The 20,582-nt window shown below is 50.8% G+C and overlaps 6 protein-coding genes across 6 annotated transcripts; 5 read left to right on the top strand and 1 right to left on the bottom strand.

The window, feature by feature from the left end:
* Nucleotides 1-59: 59 nt before the first annotated feature.
* M438DRAFT_273299 (uncharacterized protein) lies at nt 60-1,708 on the top strand (the record flags this gene model as incomplete). Its single annotated transcript, XM_029900624.1, has 2 exons — nt 60-170; nt 230-1,708. The coding sequence occupies 2 exons, from the start codon at nt 60-62 to the stop codon at nt 1,706-1,708; spliced, it is 1,590 nt and encodes a 529-aa protein (XP_029760554.1).
* A 1,185-nt stretch (nt 1,709-2,893) lies between these two features.
* Nucleotides 2,894-4,466, top strand: M438DRAFT_296704 (HAD-like protein; the record flags this gene model as incomplete). Its single annotated transcript, XM_029901915.1, has 3 exons — nt 2,894-2,956; nt 3,091-3,262; nt 3,835-4,466. 3 exons carry the CDS (start codon nt 2,894-2,896, stop codon nt 4,320-4,322), a joined length of 723 nt encoding a protein of 240 aa, XP_029760553.1. The 3' UTR covers nt 4,323-4,466.
* Nucleotides 4,467-5,645: 1,179 nt separating this feature from the next.
* Nucleotides 5,646-6,612, top strand: M438DRAFT_212412 (uncharacterized protein). The gene is made up of 2 exons (XM_029899421.1): nt 5,646-5,707; nt 5,765-6,612. Exons 1-2 carry the CDS (start codon nt 5,678-5,680, stop codon nt 6,335-6,337), a joined length of 603 nt encoding a protein of 200 aa, XP_029760552.1. The 5' UTR covers nt 5,646-5,677; the 3' UTR covers nt 6,338-6,612.
* Nucleotides 6,613-12,131: 5,519 nt separating this feature from the next.
* On the top strand, nt 12,132-14,569 carry M438DRAFT_355299 (uncharacterized protein; the record flags this gene model as incomplete). The annotated part of the gene is made up of 2 exons (XM_029907024.1): nt 12,132-12,413; nt 12,467-14,569. The coding sequence occupies 2 exons, from the start codon at nt 12,132-12,134 to the stop codon at nt 14,567-14,569; spliced, it is 2,385 nt and encodes a 794-aa protein (XP_029760551.1).
* Nucleotides 14,570-16,976: 2,407 nt separating this feature from the next.
* On the top strand, nt 16,977-17,615 carry M438DRAFT_212389 (uncharacterized protein). Its single transcript, XM_029899420.1, has 2 exons — nt 16,977-17,260; nt 17,445-17,615. Exons 1-2 carry the CDS (start codon nt 17,100-17,102, stop codon nt 17,578-17,580), a joined length of 297 nt encoding a protein of 98 aa, XP_029760550.1. The 5' UTR covers nt 16,977-17,099; the 3' UTR covers nt 17,581-17,615.
* A 1,434-nt stretch (nt 17,616-19,049) lies between these two features.
* M438DRAFT_397078 (uncharacterized protein) lies at nt 19,050-20,397 on the bottom strand (the record flags this gene model as incomplete). Its single annotated transcript, XM_029909288.1, has 3 exons — nt 19,050-19,723; nt 19,776-20,013; nt 20,073-20,397. 3 exons carry the CDS (start codon nt 20,395-20,397, stop codon nt 19,471-19,473), a joined length of 816 nt encoding a protein of 271 aa, XP_029760549.1. The 3' UTR covers nt 19,050-19,470.
* Between the last annotated feature and the right edge of the window lie 185 nt (nt 20,398-20,582).

Below are 20,582 nucleotides of genomic sequence, written 5' to 3'. Positions count from 1 at the left end.
TTTGAGCCAGTCCGACTTTCTCGACCCTCGCCTTCGTACTCGACCATACATCATTCACAATGCCCAAGGTCGGAAAGCCCATCTCAAAGCGTACTTCAACGCGTCTGCGCAACAGCATTCAGAAAAAGTCTGCTGAAAAGCAAAGAAAGCTTCGCAAGCAAGCAAAGAACGTTCGTCAACTTTTCCTGTCGACATATTTCTCTGCATGCGCTAACACACACAACCATAGAACCCGGAATGGAGATCTAAGATCAAGAAGGACCCCGGTATTCCTAACCTGTTCCCCTTCAAGGCAAAGGTTCTCGAGGAGATTGAAGAGTCAAAGAGGAGGAAGGAGGAGGAGAAGCAGAGAGCCCGTCTGTTGGCCAAGGCTCGTCGCGAGGGTATCGATGTGAAGGATATTGACCAGGTCGCTGCTGCCGAGGGTGACGAGGACATTGATATCAGCGACATGGACGACGACGACGCTATGGACGAGGACTCGGCAAACCCCATGGCCGCCCTGCTCGCCTCAGCACGCGCTCGCGCCCAGGACTTTGACGGTGAAGCCGACGAGGATGAGGACGACATGGACGAGGATATGTCCGAGGACGATATGGAGGTTGGAGAGGAGGGAAGCATGAACGCTCCTGCCGTTCGCAAGGACTCATCTCGCCGCGCATTTGACAAGGTCTTCAAGAACGTTATCGAGCAGGCCGATGTTGTCCTGTACGTTCTCGACGCCCGCGACCCCAACGGAACACGATCAAAGGAGGTCGAGAGACAGATCATGGCTGCAGAGGCCGGTCACAACAAGCGTCTCATCCTGGTCCTCAACAAGATCGATCTTATTCCTCCTCAAGTCCTCAAGGACTGGCTCATCCACCTCCGTCGCTCCTTCCCTACTCTCCCTCTCCGTGCCGCCAACTCGGCTGCCAACGCCCGTACTTTCGACCACAAGGCCTTGACCGTCAAGGGTACTTCCGAGACTCTCTTCCGCGCCCTCAAGACCTACGCCCACTCCTCCCAGCTCAAGCGTGCCATCACTGTCGGTGTCATTGGATACCCCAACGTCGGCAAGTCGTCCGTTATCAACGCCCTGACTTCCCAGCTCGGCAAGAAGGGCAACTGCCCCACTGGTGCTGAGGCCGGTGTCACAACCAGCTTGCGCGAGGTCAAGATCGACAGCAAGCTGAAGCTTCTCGACTCACCTGGTATCGTTTTCCCTTCGTCTGCCGAGGGCGCAAAGGCAAACCGCACAGAAGAGCAAGCTCGTCTGATCTTGCTGAACGCCGTGCCGCCAAAGGAGATTGATGACCCTGTTCCTGCTGTCACCCTGTTGCTCAAGCGTCTGAGTGCCAGTGCCGATGGTTTCCAGAAGCTGTTGGACGTTTACGGTCTTCCCGCTCTGATGACTGCCAACGGTGATCTCACCACAAACTTCCTTGTCCAGGTCGCTCGCAAGCGTGGTCGTCTCGGAAAGGGTGGTGTTCCCAACATCCACGCTGCTGCACAGACCGTTGTCACCGACTGGAGAGATGGCCGCATTCAAGGCTGGATGGACGCACCGACGCTACAGCTCGCAAAGGATGGCAAGAAGACTCCCGGAAACAGCGAGAGTGCTGGCCTTGTTGGCGACCAGAAGGAGATTGTCACCGAGTGGGCCAAGGAGTTCAAGCTCGAGGGCCTGTGGGGTGACTCTAACGAGGATACGGCAATGGAGGCATAAAGTGGGAAAAGTGGTTTTTTGCTGGTCGGTCTCTAGTGCGTACGGAGTTTTATCATGTTCCTTTTTATGTCGGTTGCATACATTCACGAGATACCCGGCCTTGAACTAAGAATGGCTTGTCAAGATTTTGATGCTCGGTCCCTTTTCTACTTTGTGTTTCTCCCACGGCCTCCTTTGAGAGGATATGTGTCCGCACTGCAGCTGAAGAACCAGCAAGCCCTTTGATCGTCAACTTGAACTCGAAGAAGGCAGATCAGGATTTCGCTGCTGAATGTCAAGGCCAGGGTCGCCCCGGACTGGCCCACCCTGGCAAGTATATCGCAAGCTCTCAACTTTGATTTGCTTCCATATTCAAGAAGATCTGATCTTCAGCAAACTAGGCTGCTCTCTTGATCCCATCAGTTATCTCTCCATGCTCTGGTATGTTTCTTGAAACGACACGAGTGCTCAGGTGCAAAATCATGGTTCATGGAATGATAGTCTGAGTAGATATTGTTGACACGGTCTATACTTCGGCCTTGTTACAACGCGCCAAGTATCAAGCTCACGGCATTCGATCTGAGTGCTGATCACAAACCAAATTCAAGTTTGTTTGTTTTTGCACTCGACGTCCTGCGTCTTTTTCAATCACCAGATTCGAAGCCTTGCAGAATGCAAGATATCGCCATATCTCCATGGAAAGTGGAGCTTAGATACCATGAGCCCAAGCAGTGACTTCTCATACTATGCAGAGGCTATTCCAACATTAGAGTGCCCTTAATTCGACCTATGTCGGCGACTGCGTCCATTTTCATGTCACGAGAAATGCGCTAGTGGGATGACCCTGTCAAATGATCATGAGGTTTCAAGACCCACCCAACCAGATGGTAAGAATCCCAGCCTGGAGGCCTCTCTCTGAGAAATATGATGCTTCTAAGTGCATGGAGAATGTTATCATGCCTGTGAACGTCGTTGGTTTACTTTTATATTCACTCGAGCTTAGCACGTGTTTCCAAAATAGGAAGCTCCGACGCAGCGGGCCCGCCAAATTTGGGAACTCACCGCTCTGACGCTCCCCAGCGTTCACTTTGACTCACAACAACTTCTTGTGTACGATATATATGCTGCCTCTCTGGAGTCAGAACAAAGCAGCCACTCGTTTGAATAGCAAGTTCGCATCTCAATCATTCCCTCAGCCTACATAAGATGCCACACTTGGAAGAGCACAACTTCTCGGCGCCTGCCGAGGAGCATTCATTCTCAGCACTGGTATGCGTTGTCATCTTTTCCTTGACCCGGAATCTCAAAAAGCACAAACAATGCTCGCTGTTCTGCCAACCGACGGACTGGTAGATACTGATCAGAAAACAACCCTTCACTGACATGCACTACTTGACTCATAGCTATTCGACATGGATGGCACCATCATCGACAGCACAAATGCAATCGTCAAGCACTGGCATCAAATCGGCAAGGAAATCGGCGTGGATCCTGAAGTCATCCTTGCCACCTCTCACGGAAGACGGTCCATCGATGTGCTGGAGATTCTAGAGCCTAAGCTCGCTAACTGGGAATGTACGTAAACCTTCTTTCATTCATCCTACGATCTTGTCACCTTCGGAGTCACCGAATACAATCCTGCCATGATATGCCTACTCTTGGCCTCTTGTCGCGAGGAATATGGACTTTTGAGACGATCACTCAGGTGCTCACTCTCAAATCGAACGATTGCGTGTGGAGACGGACAGCCAACCACCTGTCCACCACGGTGCAGTCATGCTGTCACAGGGTCATGTACCTGTAGAAATCAGAGGAGCTGATGCGTGGGCAATCGACTTTCTCCACTCGAGCGTTGTACATGTCTCTCGATGCTCTACAAAGTCCCACCCACACGTCCAACCCTCAGCTTTGCTCAAACGTCTTTTTGTCTCAGGATTTGGAGCGAAAAAAGACAACGAAAGAGAAACACTTCCAATCATCGCGTCAATCACGTCGAAGAGGCGAGCGACAAGATACGCGCTCTACTGCACACCACCATCGCGCCGCCTTCACTCTACTGCACACCACCATCGCGTCGCCTTCACTTCACTCCACCACACCATGTCTCGCAGTGACTCCATCAGCTAATTCGCGTCCGCTCTTGATAGACGTCTGCGCGGCCGAAGGCGCCATCCCTAAGAAATGGGGCCACGACGCCGTCGAGATACCAGGAAGCCGATCTATCCTGGAATCCCTCGAGCACGCCTCCGCCCCATGGGCAATCGTAACATCAGGCACACAGCCCTTGGTCACGGGATGGCTGGAGGTAATGGGTCTAGCACACCCCAAGCATCTGGTCAGCGCCGAGCAAGTTGCAAAGGGCAAGCCCGACCCGGCATGCTACAAGCTAGGTGCTGAACGCTTGGGAGTCAAGAGCAACGACGTCCTGGTCCTCGAAGATGCACCTGCGGGTGTACGTGCCGGCAAAGCGGCGGGCTACAAGGTAGTTGCTTTGGCTACCACGCATACAGTGCAGCAGCTGCAGGAAGCCGGTGCGGACTGGATCGTTTATGACATGCGCAGTGTGACGATGAAGGACTTCGATCAGAAGACTGGCAAGGTTGTGATATCAATCAAGGATGCGTTGGTCCAGTAGATAGGGGATACACGGATTGTTGCTCTGTAACAGAGAGCGTTACTGGTAGATCGTAGACGGGATAGACAAATTCGGAGAACAGTCGAGAAATGCCAATCGACAAGGAACAAAATTCTTAAAAAAAATCGCTTATCATTTCGGCTTCTTTGGCATTTTTTCCCTTCTTTTTCTCATGCGTTATACCTTTTCGTCCTGTTGCTATGGCACATTTGATGACAAGGGGGAAATTTCTGGCTGGTGGTTGCTGTATAAGCAAAAAACCCGCACGCAGCCCTCGACCGTTGTATAGAGAGGGGCAACAATCAAAGCGGGAAGCAGCAATCCAACTTCCTCACAACCGTTTGGCAACAAAAAAGACCCCCATCGACCACGAAGCCTTATGATCCGTCCGAGTTATTTACGATTGTTCCCGTGTCTCTGCAGTGACGATAAAAAAACTATGCCGTGTGTGTGTTGGCAAAAAGTGGATATCTTGATGTTCATCGACGGGGAGTAATGCCGGGGATGATATGCTGATTCTCTAGAGTTTCAAGATATCAACGTTTTAGAGACAGCGTTGTCAAGGGTCCTGTTCTTCTGGCAAGTGATCTGCTGGATATGACGAGTTATTCCGTTTTGCGATCTGCTGTCAAGTCATGTGGGAGTTATTCTTGCGAGTACGTGATAGTCGTACATTTTGACGTTCTCTTGTTCATGAGGAAGTTCGATTGGGCAGGACCGATCAGCACAGTGGTCGCCCTCCAAGTCATCGATTGTAACATAACACGTGATAGCATAGGTTCACTTTTAGTGGCATCAAGGGAGACAATAATTGATTAACAACTGTACCTGAATTTCCGAGCCATCCATCATCTGATAGTCCAACACGTGAAACTATAGGTGTATATCTCTATAGCAGTGTGGAGGATGATATCCCAAAGACCTCTCTCGCTCATCGGGTTGTCCGAAGCGTCGGGCAGAAAATATATTATGCTTACCACACTCATGGTTGATGGAAACTCGACTTCGTCGCTTCGAGCGGAAAGAGATATTGCGATCTATGCGTCATGAATGTCCAGACCAGCGAGATTTCCAGCTGCCACGTACTTCACATTGCAGTATAGATTAACAGAATCTTCAGCTGCCACTATACGTTCGCAGTTCATAGATTGATGTGCAGCTTCTCTACGTGCGTAGAAGTCCCGGCGAATAGCTGACCGAGGCTTGTCGACTCATGTAAAAGTCTTCATTGGCGGTAACAGCGTGACGCTCATGTCCCTTGGGTGACAATCATGCGACGTTATCTTGTTTTCTGCTTGCCTGCACGTGTGCGTGCCTCTGCTTCTTTGCTGCACGATCTGCTCCGGAGCGGTGAGATGTGCTTTTCTTCTTTAGCGAGGCGAGAAGTAGCTTGCAGAACCTACTTGGCTGGGTGCATGAAGATTGACGACTGACATGTACAGACAGGTCTGCGTTGCATATCCTTAGATCCAGATCTTTCTTCTTACTCTCCAAGCGAAGATCATATCATCAAGGAAAATGCAAAGGTAACAAAAGGGGGGTCGGGAAATCTTGAAATTGTGCAGATACCTGAATCAGTCGTACCCGGCCACTTACATCAATGTATACGAGTCTCTTTGGAGGTCTCTTTTTATTTTTGTCGCTTCGTGTGCTGGTGCGAGGTGGCCCACGAGGGCGGGACAGGAACAGGCAAGGAGCCTGCTACTCTCTGTTGCAGGTACCCGGGTTACAAAGGGAAAAGAGAGAGGCAGCTATTTGGGGAAATAAACAAGGGCAAGGGTCACTCTTTTCGCTTCTGTGCCTTCTTCATGCTCCGTGCCGTGTCGCATGCAGGCCAAGGAGCGACTCTCGGGATGTCGGGGCGTGTTACCAGAATAATTTCTTTCATCGCGTGTCTCTTCGAATTCTTTTTGTGGGTGGTGACACTGCATCAGATAGACCCAAGAGCAGTGTCGCTGGGAATATCTCACATGCAGTCGCGAACACGAGATGGATTCGAGCATGGGACGACATGACTTGACAGATAGGCCTACCGCACTTACCTTGTCCACGGCTGCGGTCACCTCCGGAAAGCGACAGCAGCAGAGAGTCTGACTGCGAGGTCCCGTATGTCGGGACGCGAATTCAAGAAAATCTCTCCTTCTCTTGATAACCCGGAACAATCTCACGCGTGCTCAACCGTCTTCCAAGTCGCAAAGCCAGCCCTCAAGTGGAATGGGCAGAGCCAAGTAGGATGAATCGTGGCCAAGTTTTGAAAGGGTGGGGAATGTAAGAGCAAAGCGGGGGTGTTTGCAAAGGGCAAGAAAGAGTGAGCGAGAAAAAAGGAACCAAATGCGTGCTGACAGATTGTCCCAGCGAATCGGCGAAAGTCGTGTGTTTCAGAGGTCAACAGCCGCCGCGCTTCTTGACCTTGGGCCACGGCACTTGGGGATAGCATAAACGAGACTCAATCGCGGTCGCAATGGGAACCGCAAGTCGTTGGGACCTCTACCGTTTGAGATGTCTTTTTTAACACAAGGAAAAACTTGTCGCGCCGGTGTTTTGTCAGAGTCTGATCAGTTGCAATCACCGTGGTTGCCCTGTGGGAGAAGCCTCATCGTTATGGCAGTTGAGATTGTTGTCAAAACTGCTCGCGCCCGGTCAAGTCCCAGGGCAAGAAGTAAGCCCGCCGGGCGGGCCTTGAGTTACCAATCGCTATCAGGTGAGGCGTAAAATGTGGAGGTTGTACATGTCTCTGGTAACCAGTATCTTCCATCTCCGTCATCACGCACAAACTGAGGGACCTATCCCGACACTGCATGTGTCAGATTAGCTGAATTCGCTCTCTCTTATGCTGCAAAGGGTGTGGATTGCTGCCATGTTTGTCGAGCAGGGACATGCAGCAAGCGGCTACGAGCACGAGCCGCTCCTCCGTGATTACTTTCCCCTTGGTTACATGAGTACACACCGCAACGTCTCTCGCTTCACTGCCGCCGCCAGTCTGTGGTAATATGAAAATAAGGTTGTCAGCAAAGGGGGTAATTGTAAGATGATTCAGCACCACATGTACACGCTTTCTTGGACAACCATCCTTGTGACAGGAGGGGTTGTCTCTCATCAAGTCGGCGATTTCTCCGGTTAAAGTTGAAGATTTAATCCTCAACCGACCACAACGCCGAGGAGGAAGGATGCGGGGACGAGTGGACAGACGCCAGAGCCTTGGATGCGCCGTGGCTAGCCCGGCATCAGTCCGAAAAGACAAAGACGAGAGTGAGAGGACTGCAAAGCTTGACACTAGACACCTTGCCCTGTAAAATTTCAACATTCTCTATCCACCCTATTGCTCTATCCACCTTCCGCATTGGTATGTAGGTTCGTAGCGGCTCGGCAGTCGATTAGTGGAGTATTGACGTCGTCGTCGTCACGTGCAGAGGGCGGAGACCTTGTACACATCTAAGGCCCCCCCCTAGGTACGTTTTTAGTGTACCCGCTACTAATGTTGTACCCATTAGTAGGTCTGTACGTGTACGACCGTCATCGCAACCTAAGGAACCTTATCCTCGCAGAACTAGCAGATCGCATGCCTATAGAATAGCTATCTATTAAGGAGCCTATCTTTAACCTTAATAAATAGGAGGATACTAAGATTAGGAGATATCTGCGGTTTAGTAGAGACGATATCTATCTTCTTGCCGAGTACTTCGAGCTTAGCGCTATGCCTCGAAGGAACTAGTATAGACCTAACCCTATTAGATCCATGTGTATCCTCTTAATAAGGATAGCTTATTATAATAGACTGCTCTAACTTTAAGATCTCTTCGGCCTTAATAAGACTACTCTATCGAGGATTTTTAACGATACTGTCGACTAGCTTGTTCTTAGATTTGGCCACCTACTTTATTAGCATCTAATGCTTAACTATTAGAGACTTAAGGACTATTTAGAGGCCATTAACGACTTTAGAGGAGTTACCTAAAACACCTGCTAGGGGTTTATTAATAGGACATTTCGAGCTACTTATCGACCCCTCGTCGGCTAGAGGGATTATTATATAGGGCATAAGAAGCTCTACGGATTTAAATACTAAGCAATTGTCGTACCCGATAGCCTCTATGTTAGTCTCTACGGTCCCTTCGAGGGCAAGAGAAACGATGTCTACCTAGGTCGAAGATTAGCATTTAAAGACAGAATTTAGGAAATCTATATAGGTTCGGGTCGACGAACGATACGGCTAATAGGGGACTCTACATACTAGTCGTTTAGACTATGCCTTATGCCATTTATTAGAAGGAGGACCCTTAGCATTTCCTAGACTTAATAGAACAACTCCCTGTCGTCTATAAGGATTAGTGTTAAGAACTTCTTTAGCCTTATTATAGAACAGTAGAAATACCTTAGGTTCCGTATTAGTCTTCGGGTTAGACAGTCCCCTATTGCTAGCATCTTTAAAGTAGGTGTACTATTAAGCAATTGCTATACCTACTTATATAGAAACGTAATAGGGTCGAGGTTCGGCATTAACGCTCCTAGAGTAGAGGAATATCTATAGGTCGGAAGGTTCGCGGTCGACTAGATTAGCTATATTAGATTAATAGAATCGGTCTTAAAGTTATCGACATTACGATACGACTCTAAGCTCGAGTCCCTACGCCTTCGCTTGTTCGACATAAGACTAAGTAATTAATCTATCTTCGAGTCTAACCTATTAACCTTAGTATATAGATTATCGATGCGGCGCCTCTTAGCATCTACTAGTGCGCGAACAAGAGGTAAATTTAGCGACATTAGCGACGACGAGGACATCGAGCGTTCTATTAGGTCTAAAAACCTTAAGTTGTTACGCTCTAATTGTTCGAGCACCTCTATAACATTACTCGAGCGCTTGTTTCGACCTCGGCGCCTCTAAGCAGCGTTTAACTTATTAGTAACATTACCTTCCTCGCCGTTTTGCTAACCTTACGTAGGCTAACCTTCTATAGGCGCCGGATCGTTTTAGCCTTATCGATATGCTATCCGGCCTTAACTACGCATTAAATTTTAACGAAGGATAGCCTACTCTTTAGTCTCCTACTAACTCTAAGATAAGCGCTCTACGCGCGTAACATCCTTAGCATTAGCTCCCTTAAGCACCTATATCTACTTATCGACGGCGTAATTAAGGTTAGTTTCTATCTCGTTCCTGCCGGTCTCGTCTTTACCTTCCTCGAGCGCCTTAGTACGGTTACTAATAAGAGCCTATAGCGTAATCCGACATCGATTAATAGAATAGTCGCGCTCGGCGACTCGCTTAAACTTTACGCGTAGACGGTCCTAAAAGATAGTCTTCGTAGTCCTTAGGTCTCGCTAGAGATAGTTAAGAGAGGTAGCGGCCTCGGCGAGCATAGTCTTCTTATTATCGGTAAGTAGTGTCCCCCTCTTACGTCGTCTACGCTCTTCGAGAGTCTCCTTAGTAGGTTTAGTAATAGGTTCCTCTTATTTATTAGGTGTCGGATCCGGCGCCGCGGCCGTACTACCTTAAGTACGACCTCCTCTTATACGACCTCCTCGTCCTCGACTTCCTTAGCTACTACGACTTCCTCTTCCCCTTCTACGACCTTAAGCTAGAACCGGCGGTAGTAGCATGTCATTTGTCGACTAAGAATTCTGCTCTAGCGTAGGTAGAGGTTCCTATTTATAAGGCACCGGCTCGGTCGGAGCGGCCGGCGCACTCGAAGGAGGTTAGTTAAAGACGAGTAGCTAACTACCCTAGCGAGGTAGAGGGGGGTTATTAGCATTAAGTAGCGAGTTAACGTCCATTATTTTGATGTGTATACAGCTAACTACTTCGTCGTACAGAGTCTTAACCTTCGATCGACCGACCCTCGCTAAGCTAATCTATACCGCTACGAACGCTACCCTCGCTATAGTATCTACCTCCTTCCGTTTTGAGCCAGTTTAGAGGGGATAACGAGCTATCTAACTTATGGATAAGTGCTGTCCATGTTACCGTCTCCACCTTCCCTATTAGGCCGAATTTCGGTGGATAATGGAGGTGGATAGCGGTTGGGCAAGGTCTCTACTGCTGTACACTGCTCATCGGGCAAAATAGATTGCGCCATTTGCCTAATTCTGCCCTGTCGTGAGCTGCTGGAAGAGTCGGGAGGTGGGCGGTCATCAGCGATTGGATAGATGAATGATAAGCACCTCTTTAGGTCGATCAGCCGCTTTTGGCTGGACCCTCTTGGTGCAGCGTAGAGCTGGCATTTGGCATGCTCTTCAGCACATCTGAGACCGTGTTAAATTCGTCAAGCGAGACGAGCAAAGGCGGAATCGCAGAAGCCTTGCATTCTCGCCTGCGCGAGTCGTGCATAACCATGAATGCAATCTCTTGTCATAGCGCCTGGCAGCGCGCGCAAACCTCATGGCAAGTTTGACCCCACAGCTAACGGCGGGGTGATGCGTCGGAAACGAAGCAGGAACAGGAAAGGACTGGTTCTTAGCAGCGGCCGCTAAGCGACACTTTCGAGGCGCCGGCGCTCGGTTTAGCGTCGCCCGCTCCGAAACATGCGAGTGGATCCTCTTTGGCTTGCTGTGCTCTCAGCAGGCCGTGGCGCAAACTGATGATGGCCACTTGGGTCGATTTGAGTGGGCGCGTGGCTCAACAACCCCTCTCGTCAGACAGGCGATTGCACCGGCGCGGCGGCAGACCGATGGCGACTCATGATGATTATCGCGATACCGCAGTAACAATCACGGATGGCACAGAGATGAGGATCTGAGTGACGCGGAGAATAAACACAATAATCGTCGGGCATGCATAGGCAGCCGAGGAAGCGGGAAGAAAACATGATTCCAGAAGCAGGGACCAGGGATGGATGAGGTGGTCAAGCTGTGTATTTTTAGGCAGCGGTGTGCTGATTGATGGGTTGTGAGCCTCTCTCCCGCGGCAAGCGTCGCAGGACAAGAACAAGAAAAAAAAAAGAGTCTCACCCACGACGACGGCGGGCAATGGCAATGGGCGTGGCAGAGCGGCCCAATGGCAGAGAGCGGGCAAGGCAGAGGGACTCTGGTCGGTTCTTTGATGGACCATGGCAGGTGCAGGGATTTGGCGCGATTATGTCACGAGCGAACGTTGAGGGTTGTGATGCTTGGGCTTGTCTGTCTAACAGTCGGGCGTGGGCATGGGCGTGGGAGGCTTGTGCGGCGGCTGCGCATAAGATGCAAGCTGGAGGCCAGACAAGCAACGGCGCATGTGTTGATTTGGTTTGTGAGACCGGGCGCTCAGTCCTCTCTTGGTGCACATCTTCTTTGGTGGGCACTGGGCATCGTAGCGATCTTCAAGCTCCCGCTCGGTCTCTTCGAGCCGGACCCGCGATCTGTATGCTTTGCGCTGTGCATCCGCTCCCAAGCTTTGCACTTCCGAGTCGTGATCCGCCCTAATCTCCTCGTCGAGTCGCTACCCTTTTCTCTCTTCCTTCCAAACCCAAACACTTGTTTCTGCCCCGACGTTCGTTTTCCCAACTCCTCGCTCAAAGGCCTGTTGATCTGCGTCCCATGCCACTTCCAGTCACTCGCTTCAACCCATAACATCATAATCACTGCCATCACAAAATAACCTGACCATCATTATCCGCCCTCCTCCACTCTCCTCCACCGGCCGCACCGCGAGCTTGTTGATCCTGTCTGCCCTCCGTGCGCATCTGAGACACAACCAGCCTCCAGGCCGCCTCTTACCTCGACTCCCGACCACTGCCGCAGAGGCCTTCTTCTCTCTTAAACCTTGCACCGTAGCCATCCCAAGATTGCCCCTACCTAGTGCGACCCACCACCACACACCTATACCATCCCAACATGGAGTTCGCCGACTATCCCGGGCTCAATGCAGACCTGGCAGCAGACTTCCATGCACGGCACTTTACCAGGAGGGACACACACATGTTCTCGGACCATCTAGGCCAGATGCCTCACTTCAACCCCGCCGCCCTGGCTGGCCTGGCCGTCGACGTCAAGCCGCGCCTCACGAAAGAGCAGCACGACGTGCTCGAGTCCGAGTTCAGAAAACAAGCAAAGCCCAACACCAACACCAAGAAGAGATTCGCAGAGATCCTTGGTGTATCATTAGACAAGGTCAACGTATGTAGTCCCGAGTCGGTGCGTCATTGAACCGGTCCACTAACATGAGACAGAACTGGTTCCAAAACCGTAGAGCAAAGTCGAAGCAGGATGCCAAAAAGGCCGCCGGTGCTTACAACCTCTTGCAAGCGACTCAACAGCAAGGCCAGCAGCAAGGACAGCAGAGCTTCGTCGGCATCAATCCAATGGGTGGCATGAACAGCATGCCTGGCGACCAACCCTTCTGCATGCCCAATCTGTACAACGGCATCCGTGACATGGACGGCCCCATGTCGAGCGGCCTGGGTATCAGCCAGCCCGAGAACACGTTTGCCTCGCTCGACCAAATCACATCACAGCCCATGCGTCACCAAGCCTCGACACAATCTCTGGCATCACAGCACTCGGTGCAGTCGGAGTCCTTCAGCGACGCTAACAACAGACACACTCTGACGCAGGCTCAGTTCGATGCCTTCTCTCAGCCAAATTACACCACCATGTCGTCTGCTGACACGAACGCTGCTCTGAACTCGACATCCAACGGCGACTTCTACTCCGAGTTCTGCGACTTTTCGTTTGACGCTCAATCCATTGACCCATTGACGTCCCCACCCATGCAATCTACTGAGAGCCTTGAGTCTTTCGCACCTGACGCTCCATCAGACTTCAAGCCTTCTGACAATCAGCTGCGTAACGCTTCATCTAGCTCGGACGGTTCCGCTCCCTCAGTGACCATCTCGCCAGCAGAGGACAAGGAAGACAACTTCGACATGGAACTGCCAAGTGAGCAGAAGCCGTCTCAACCAGCCGTGACGTCTCCTCAATGGCAGCCCGGACAGTCAGTACCCGTCGAGATGGATAACCTTCGCAAGGAGTTCCAAGAAGCCGCCATGCGCCGCGACTTTTCGGTCCAGTCGATTCCCGATCCCAGTGAATATCTAGACCAGGCCATGGCTTTCCCTGGTGATGAATACGACCGCCGCGAATCTTCAACGGTCCAGCTTGCTCGTTCGATGCAAAGCTTCACCATGGCGCCACAACGCTCTGCCATGCCCTCATCCAGCATTGCTGCTCGCCGTCAGCGCCCACGCCCTGCTCCTTTGGGAACCACAAACATGCGTAGCACTTCTTACTGTGGTACCCTGCCCACCTCTCCTGGTCCCGTTGGTGGCAACCACAATATTGGAGGTCATACCTTGCGCCGCATCAAGTCATCGCAAGCCATGAACGGCATTGCAGGTGGTCGCATCCAGAAGAACGTCGGCTCTGCTCAGCGTTCGCCTTCTGGTTACTCGACTTTCGCTGAGGCCAACACGGCCAGATACGGCGGCCGTCGTGTCTCCTCATTCTCGCCTGCTTATGCCAGTCTTGCTGCTTCGACTGCCAATCTCGCTCCGCCGACTCCCTTGTCTCCCACCAATGTTTCGAGCACTTTGCGCCACATGCAATCTCAGCCAATGCTTAGACAGACGAGCTTGCCCGAGGGCGACGAGAACTACATCGTCTCTGGCATGAACTTCTCCCCACCTTCTACCCCTCTGTACGGTGGTCAGTTCATCCGTAGCCGCATGGGAAGTCTTGCAGTTCCCACCGAGAGTACCCCTCCCCAGTCAGCCCCACCAACCCAGCAATGTTTCCCAAGCGGTGCTTTCAGCCCACCTCACATGTCGGCTATGCCCATGGTCCAGTCTCAAGCCCAACCTCAGGGCTTCCTTGGCATGATGCCTAACGAGTACCCCCAGATGCACAATGTCATGTTCCCTGCTCAGCAACAGCAAAATCAGTATATGGACCATCAGATGTCCTACATAATGACCAACACCGGCGAGGTCATCTCAGGATACCCCGTCATGCCTCCATTCTCCCAGGGTCACATGCAACAAGCAACGCCTCCTAATCAGCAACAGCCTTTCTTGCCTTCTTCAAGTCTTAGCCCTGGTGTTCTTGGCTCTTCGCAGGTTCCGAAGCAGCACGCCAACCCTGGAGCCGACTTCTTTGTTCACGAGTACTCACCTCCGCGAGACGTCAAGCTATCATCCACACCTCGCAAGGCGGTCGAGACCGGCCCCAAAAACTACACATTCTCTAATCATGGACCCGAATACTTTGAGAAGAACACCAAGCACAAGGGCAGCTCCAGCCCGGCCTCGGACTCATGCGAATCGGCCGCGGCATAAAATCAACGACAGATCATAATCTCTCCACCTGATGACGACTCCATCTTTCATTTCATCTCTCTATCACGTTTTTCCTATGTTTGGTTTTTTGTTGGCTTACAGCACTGGATATCCCGAAGCGAGGCGTTTAATGTCTGGTCTCTTGCTTTCGCATCACGGGAAAAGCTGGATCTGAGCTTTTGTTCCTTTTTTTGTCTTTCTACACCCTGGGTGGTCACTCTTCTACCACTTACGTTCCGAACTCTCTCTAATCACTTAATTTCTATTGCGATAGCCTGGATTTGTTTTTTGTTTTCTTTTCACTACTTTTGATTCCCCAGCAAGCAGCACACACGGCGATGTATCATACGGGAATACCCAAAGCGGAAGGCAAGGTGGGACTCTGGGTCAAAACAGGGCAGGCAAGGCAGAAAGAGAACGAGAAATCTAGACGCCATCAATTACTTTTCCGAATCAAGATCTTGATCTTCTGAGCTTCTTTTTTCCCGCACACATCATCCACTTTTCATCACTTCCAAATCGACCTTATTTGACGATCATCGACAGACCCTTGTCCACGACTGACGTGTTACGCATACAGCAGGTGGATAAGAGGAAACGCCGTTTGATGTGCGCTGTGACTATCACACAATTCACGATGGACTTCAGGTACCGAACACAAGAAGGCCTGGACAATCAATCCTTCGCAACTTCAGCCAAATGTTACGCCGTCGTCTATACGGCCAACCAGTGACCCCATGACCGAAAAGCCCAAGGCATGCACCATCAACGTCTGCCAACAGCAAAAGAGAGAGCCTCAGATCATTTGGCGAGAAGCAGGAGCTCGGCCCGGTGGTATCATGCATGACATTTCATGGCTCGCCGTCGGCAAAACGGGCTATCCCGTCCAACCAACTCTCGATCTTGGGTAAGGCAGGAGCAGGGCACGGAGTATGACAGGGGAAGGTAAAAACGAAGCTTGTTTCAGACTAAGAAAAGACTTGAGTAGGTCAAGGGAAGAGAGCAAAGGGTGCAAGTGGTGCGTGGAAGGAGGGCTAGTAAAATCAAATAGACTCAACGGCCCGCTCCCGTGATGGGTGGGTTATCCATATCTGGACGACAGGCCGACGACGGATTGTGTGCATGGCGACCGCGCAGACCCGTTTGTATCAGACTTGGTCGAAAAAACCGTTTCGATATCCGCTTTGGGAAGTTCTCGTGGTCCATCGTTGCTCTTTTTCTCTCTGCCCTGGGCCATGACAAGGAAGGAGGACGACTGTTGTGTTCGAGACTGAGCACTACTGTTGACGATACGGCCATAACGATTGCAGGAGGAAAAGAGCCGTCGTATCATTATCGGACCATCATGCCATCGACAAGGGTCTTCAAGTCGAGATCTTCGTAAACTCGTAAGAGGCTCAGGTGACAGAACGGAAGGACCAGCTACTGGTGATGCTTCACAGATCCGCCCATGACGAACTACTTTTTACTTCGTGGACCTGCAGGATCTTGGATCGTGGATGGGCTGACCCTAGCTTCCTTCTGCATGGCGGTTTCTCGCTGCCACACCTTGACTGCCTTGATTTGTTTTCATAGCGCCTTTTGACGTATAGGGCGGAAGAAGGACGACGAGATGGCCGCGATCAAAGGTTCGCAGTACTAGCTTCCACAACCTTACGTGCTGTACCCCAGATTGTTCACCTTGTCTAGAGTGGTGGAGTGTGCTCGCGGATGCAGGTACCCAGATACGCCTCGCCGCCGACCGTTGTGAGCCGTACCTGAGTGACCTGCACCGTCTTTTTTTCTGCAGGTGCTTGAGAATAGGCATGGCAAGAACCAGGTCATGATTTCAATCACGCTCTCCACTTTCCCGAGTCCGCGGATAATCGTGAGGGCCATGGAGAAGCCAAAGGCAATCCCTACCGGGCCCCAGGAGGATTGTCCGCTAACCAGTACAATGTCTTGTATTTTCGATAGAACTGTTATACAGAGGTCTTGGCTTGGCGAGGTATCGACTCTCGCTTGTTCGACATGTCATGACACATGGTGAAAAAAGCCAAAGGGATACGAGGATATGCTTTTGTACTGCTGGGCGCTCTCTTCATGTGTGGATTTAGAGTCGTGCGATAAGCATAACTCGGCGTCCGTTGTCAGTCTGACGTTGTGGCTATAGGATGATGGTTGAACTTTGTCGTCCACGTGCTGTCGACGGCGGGATGGTTTGGCGAAACCAAGGTCCTTGGATTTGAGGTCTTTGTCAGTCGATTGTGACAATGTACAGATCGTGATTGTCAATGCTTGCATACTACCGAGTGGCTTGCCATAATGCTTTGGATATTACTTCTTGATTTGACATTGATGGTCTGTATAGCCGCTCTCCTTGAACCATTGATACTTTGCCATGCCTCTTCGAGCCTCAATCAAAAGACTCCACTCGAGAAGCAGTCTTTCTGTCTCGGGTCATAATGAGGCTCTCTGAACGGACAACGAGTCGTCTCAGTCGCGAAAGCGTTATCTGGCTGTCTCGGACACTGTTGAAGAAAAAAAAGTCATGCTCGTGAAACAATTCACGGTCTCGCACGCTGGATTCCTGTTGAACTTCCTGACTCGGCTCCTCACGACTCGCGTGAGCGGTATTGTGTACCGACACATTGTCTTGGGGATTTCGTACGGATTATGGAGACCTGGCAGTTACAGCATCCGGTGGTCCCTGTGAGTCCGAAGGTATTTCCATTTATCCTTGACCTGCCTGGTAGTGTGTGTTTGTCATGACCCATAGACACTGGCAGTCATTTGAGTCAATCGTAGGTCAAATCATAGGAAGCGCTAGATGGAGGTTGTCTCATTCCGCCAGCAGAATTGTTGAACAAGGCTGAGAATTTCGTGTCAAATCTAGTGTGAGACTCAGGAGCCTGTCTCCGCTGGTATACCCGGAGGTTCGTCCATTTTTTCGACATGTCAGGAGGCAACTTGATGCGAGACGGAAGTCAAGGCGAAGAGTTCTCATTAGAGAACCAGAGGAGCGGCGATGAGGTTCTCGGCCAGAGCGGAGGTGACAGGCAGCTTTATGGCATGACTAGGATGTGTTGAGTTTTCTGCTACTCATGTCCGCGAACAGGGGCATTGAGCAATTTGTTTAGAGCTTTGTGGCTGTCTCTTGCGCAGCGCCCCCAGCAGTGTAGTATCCATGATGTTCTGCAATGTAAGTGCGATAAACTGATAGCATCCATTTGGTGCGTGGGAAATTTGAAGCCATACTCTGTCAAGACCTGTAGGTTTATTGGTGCGAGTGCGTAGATCCATGATCTCGTTCGTGACTTCCTTCGTGGTTGTTGATGTTGCCGTGCACATCAAGGGAAGCGCGAACCTGATGTCAGGTTGAATGTTGCCGTCAAAGGGGCAACCACGAACGTGACCGTGACTGCACACCACCTTTCGTAAAATGCAATGCTAGCTTTCCGCTTCGCCAAGTCTCCCAGAACATCTTGATGAACCATACCGAAACAATATCATATATCCATTCAGTCATCCGGACCATCCATTACGGCAGCAAAGATACCTCGACCGGCGAGTATGATAATCTGTTGTTGCTACAACATCAGTAGACGATTCTAATGTTCATCAGGAATACTTACCGTTGTCCTATTTCATCGATTCGACTACACTTTATCACACACATCCCATCGACGCATCTCTCGTGACACACCTTTACCTCCTCCGCCATGGCTCCAGTTGTGGCAGAGTCTGCATTGCGCTCAACGAGATTCGCCCCTAGCACGAAGGAAGTCAACAGAATCTGCGATGAATTTACCACAATGGCGAAAGACATTGCCAAATACAAGGAGGTACTCGACAAGATCTGCCACCGACTCGAAACAATCCTCATGGAGGTGGATGAGCACATGAACAACCCAGAAAGAACATCTGAAGCGCAAGCAAAGTTACAGAAGGCATTGAACGACACTGCCAACTCGCTCGATGCATGGTTGGTCGCAGTGGAAGGCAGATTGGAAATACTCGCAGTGCTGGCAAAGAACACGGAAAGAACGTTGGCCTCAATGGTCATCGCTGGTGATACGCCATCGAATCAGAGGATGTCTGTGTCCAGAAGAAGAGTTGTCCGGTACGGATTATGTGTATGCCTGCTGATCGCGTCACTGTTGACTGGTGTCGTGGGCATGGTCACCTTCCTTACTCGCCACGTGGAATGGTACCCGCGTTCAGGTGGTCCAGTGGAGGAAGAAAGAGAGGCATGCTGGCTACAATGTCGGCGCCAGCTCCTCTGTGTGTATGTCCTCATCGTTCGTGGCTTCCGGGCAAGTCAAAGAGGATTCATTCGTTGATACCAAGACATCCGCCATGAATTTGGACTGCAGACGCTCAGGATCAAGGGGTGAGGAACCCTTGTGTTTGATGCCCATACTTAAAGTGTGCTTGAAATATCATTGAGAACAGGACTTATTCATCTCCTTTGGCTACAATCTTTTATGGTCGAGGTTTGGCTCGTTTCCGCTTCGCCAGTCAAGTGTTTTTGCGCCGTGTAAGGCTTTATGCCGTGCGAACTTATGAGCCCGTGTTCCGTGGCTGTCTGAAGAAATTGAGAACCACGAGATGTGGCGACAAAAAAGATAATGCCGGAGCAGTTGAAGTAATTTTCATTCCATAGCCACAGGCAGAAGATCATGCGGTCCGCTGAGGACAAAAACACGAAGGACGTTATGGAGTAAAGCGAACGTCTCCACATGTTTGTTGGGCGAATCTTTCGCCTCAAACAATTAAGACAGTCCAACCAGGTGTAATGCCACTGCTCCAACATGGCTTCTTCTGCTGGGAGGATGACAAAATGTCGTATATAAAGGTGGGTATCAAGACCAGATCGAGATAGAGGAGGATGCCGAGAGAAAAGGCGAGGTCGTAATATTTCATGGCCATGCGGGATCTTCGAGGCGCTTGAAAAGTGCAACATACTTGTTGCCCTTGTTCCTCGTCACCTTTTTGCCTTCTTCCGTCTCTTCGCGCATGACAGCCACACACTCGTCTGCTTCTTGCTCGGCTTCAGAAACACGCTCGAAAGATGGGTGGGCGTCCAAGTGTTCCACCATCCAGTTGTGAAGGTCCTCGACGTCGGTGATCGTGTAGACAATACCGCCTGGTCGCAAGACGTATGCGTACTCTCTGCAGCCTAAGTCAGCTCCTGATACAAATATGAGATTTTGGCTGTTCTCACGAATTGAGTGTCGTGCTAACAATTCTGGCCTTGTGCTTGCGAGCCTTGAAATGAGGATCCGGGAAACAGAGGAAGATCTTGCTGAGCTGAGCACGATTGAAGAAGTTGGGAAGGAACTTCATGGTGTTTGCGCGCAGACAGGCAACATTCTGGTAGCCCTGGGTCTCGCTATGTTGCGAGCGCAATGCCTTGGCTTTTGTCTGGACGTATTCGGTGACTGCAGAACGGATCTCCATGCCTAAGTTCTTGCGCATTAGCTTTCCGAGCTCTCCAAGGCAGTCCGACAAGGCTTCGTACCAACTAGCAATGTATCGGGCATCTTTGGAGCCAATGCGAATAGCAATCCACCGAACCCACATCCAATATCTGCTACCTCTACCTGCTTTGAGATCTTGCCCACGCTCTTTCCTTGTGCAGACAAATCCTTGTTTTCCTTCTCTTCTGTTACTGCGTATGCTGGGTACAGCTCCGCCCAATCCATGGCAGCAGGCGATTCCGGGTAGGTCAAGTTGTGGTCGGAGAACGGGTTTGCGTGAGCTCTTTGGCGGAAGAATTTCTTCTGGGGCAGCCTGCCTTCAGGCACTTCGTCGCGCTTTTGGCGCTTAGTTGGAGGACCGACCATTATTGCGATGTTTGTTGTCGAAAGATTGTGTGATGCGAAGTCAAGATGGTCGCCAAAAAAATGATCGGGTCTTGGAGATCACCGTGGGGGGGAGCTTTGCGCCAAGCCCTGATATACTCGAGGTGGACTATTATTATTTGAGAGTGTAGATGATATTCAATTTCATCGTGCGAGCTACGAATTCG

The sequence above is a fragment of the Aureobasidium pullulans genome (genome assembly GCF_000721785.1).
Source record: "Aureobasidium pullulans EXF-150 unplaced genomic scaffold scaffold_9, whole genome shotgun sequence".
In the NCBI taxonomy this organism is placed as follows: Eukaryota; Fungi; Ascomycota; class Dothideomycetes; order Dothideales; family Saccotheciaceae; genus Aureobasidium; species Aureobasidium pullulans.
The sequence above is the reverse complement of the archived record's forward strand: the minus strand, read 5'-3'. Positions and strand labels throughout refer to the sequence as shown.

What these genes read in the sequence shown, in the direction of transcription:
- M438DRAFT_212412 (XM_029899421.1), top strand. Translation starts at nt 5,678, where the DNA reads ATGTGCTTTTCTTCTTTAGCGAGGCGAGAA. An exon ending in CTTCTTTAGCGAGGCGAGAA is followed by an intron (nt 5,708 to 5,764) that starts GTAGCTTGCAGA and finishes TGACATGTACAG; the next exon opens with ACAGGTCTGCGTTGCATATC.
- M438DRAFT_212389 (XM_029899420.1), top strand. Translation starts at nt 17,100, where the DNA reads ATGCTCGTGAAACAATTCACGGTCTCGCACGCTGGATTCCTGTTGAAC. An exon ending in TACAGCATCCGGTGGTCCCT is followed by an intron (nt 17,261 to 17,444) that starts GTGAGTCCGAAG and finishes TGTCAAATCTAG; the next exon opens with TGTGAGACTCAGGAGCCTGT.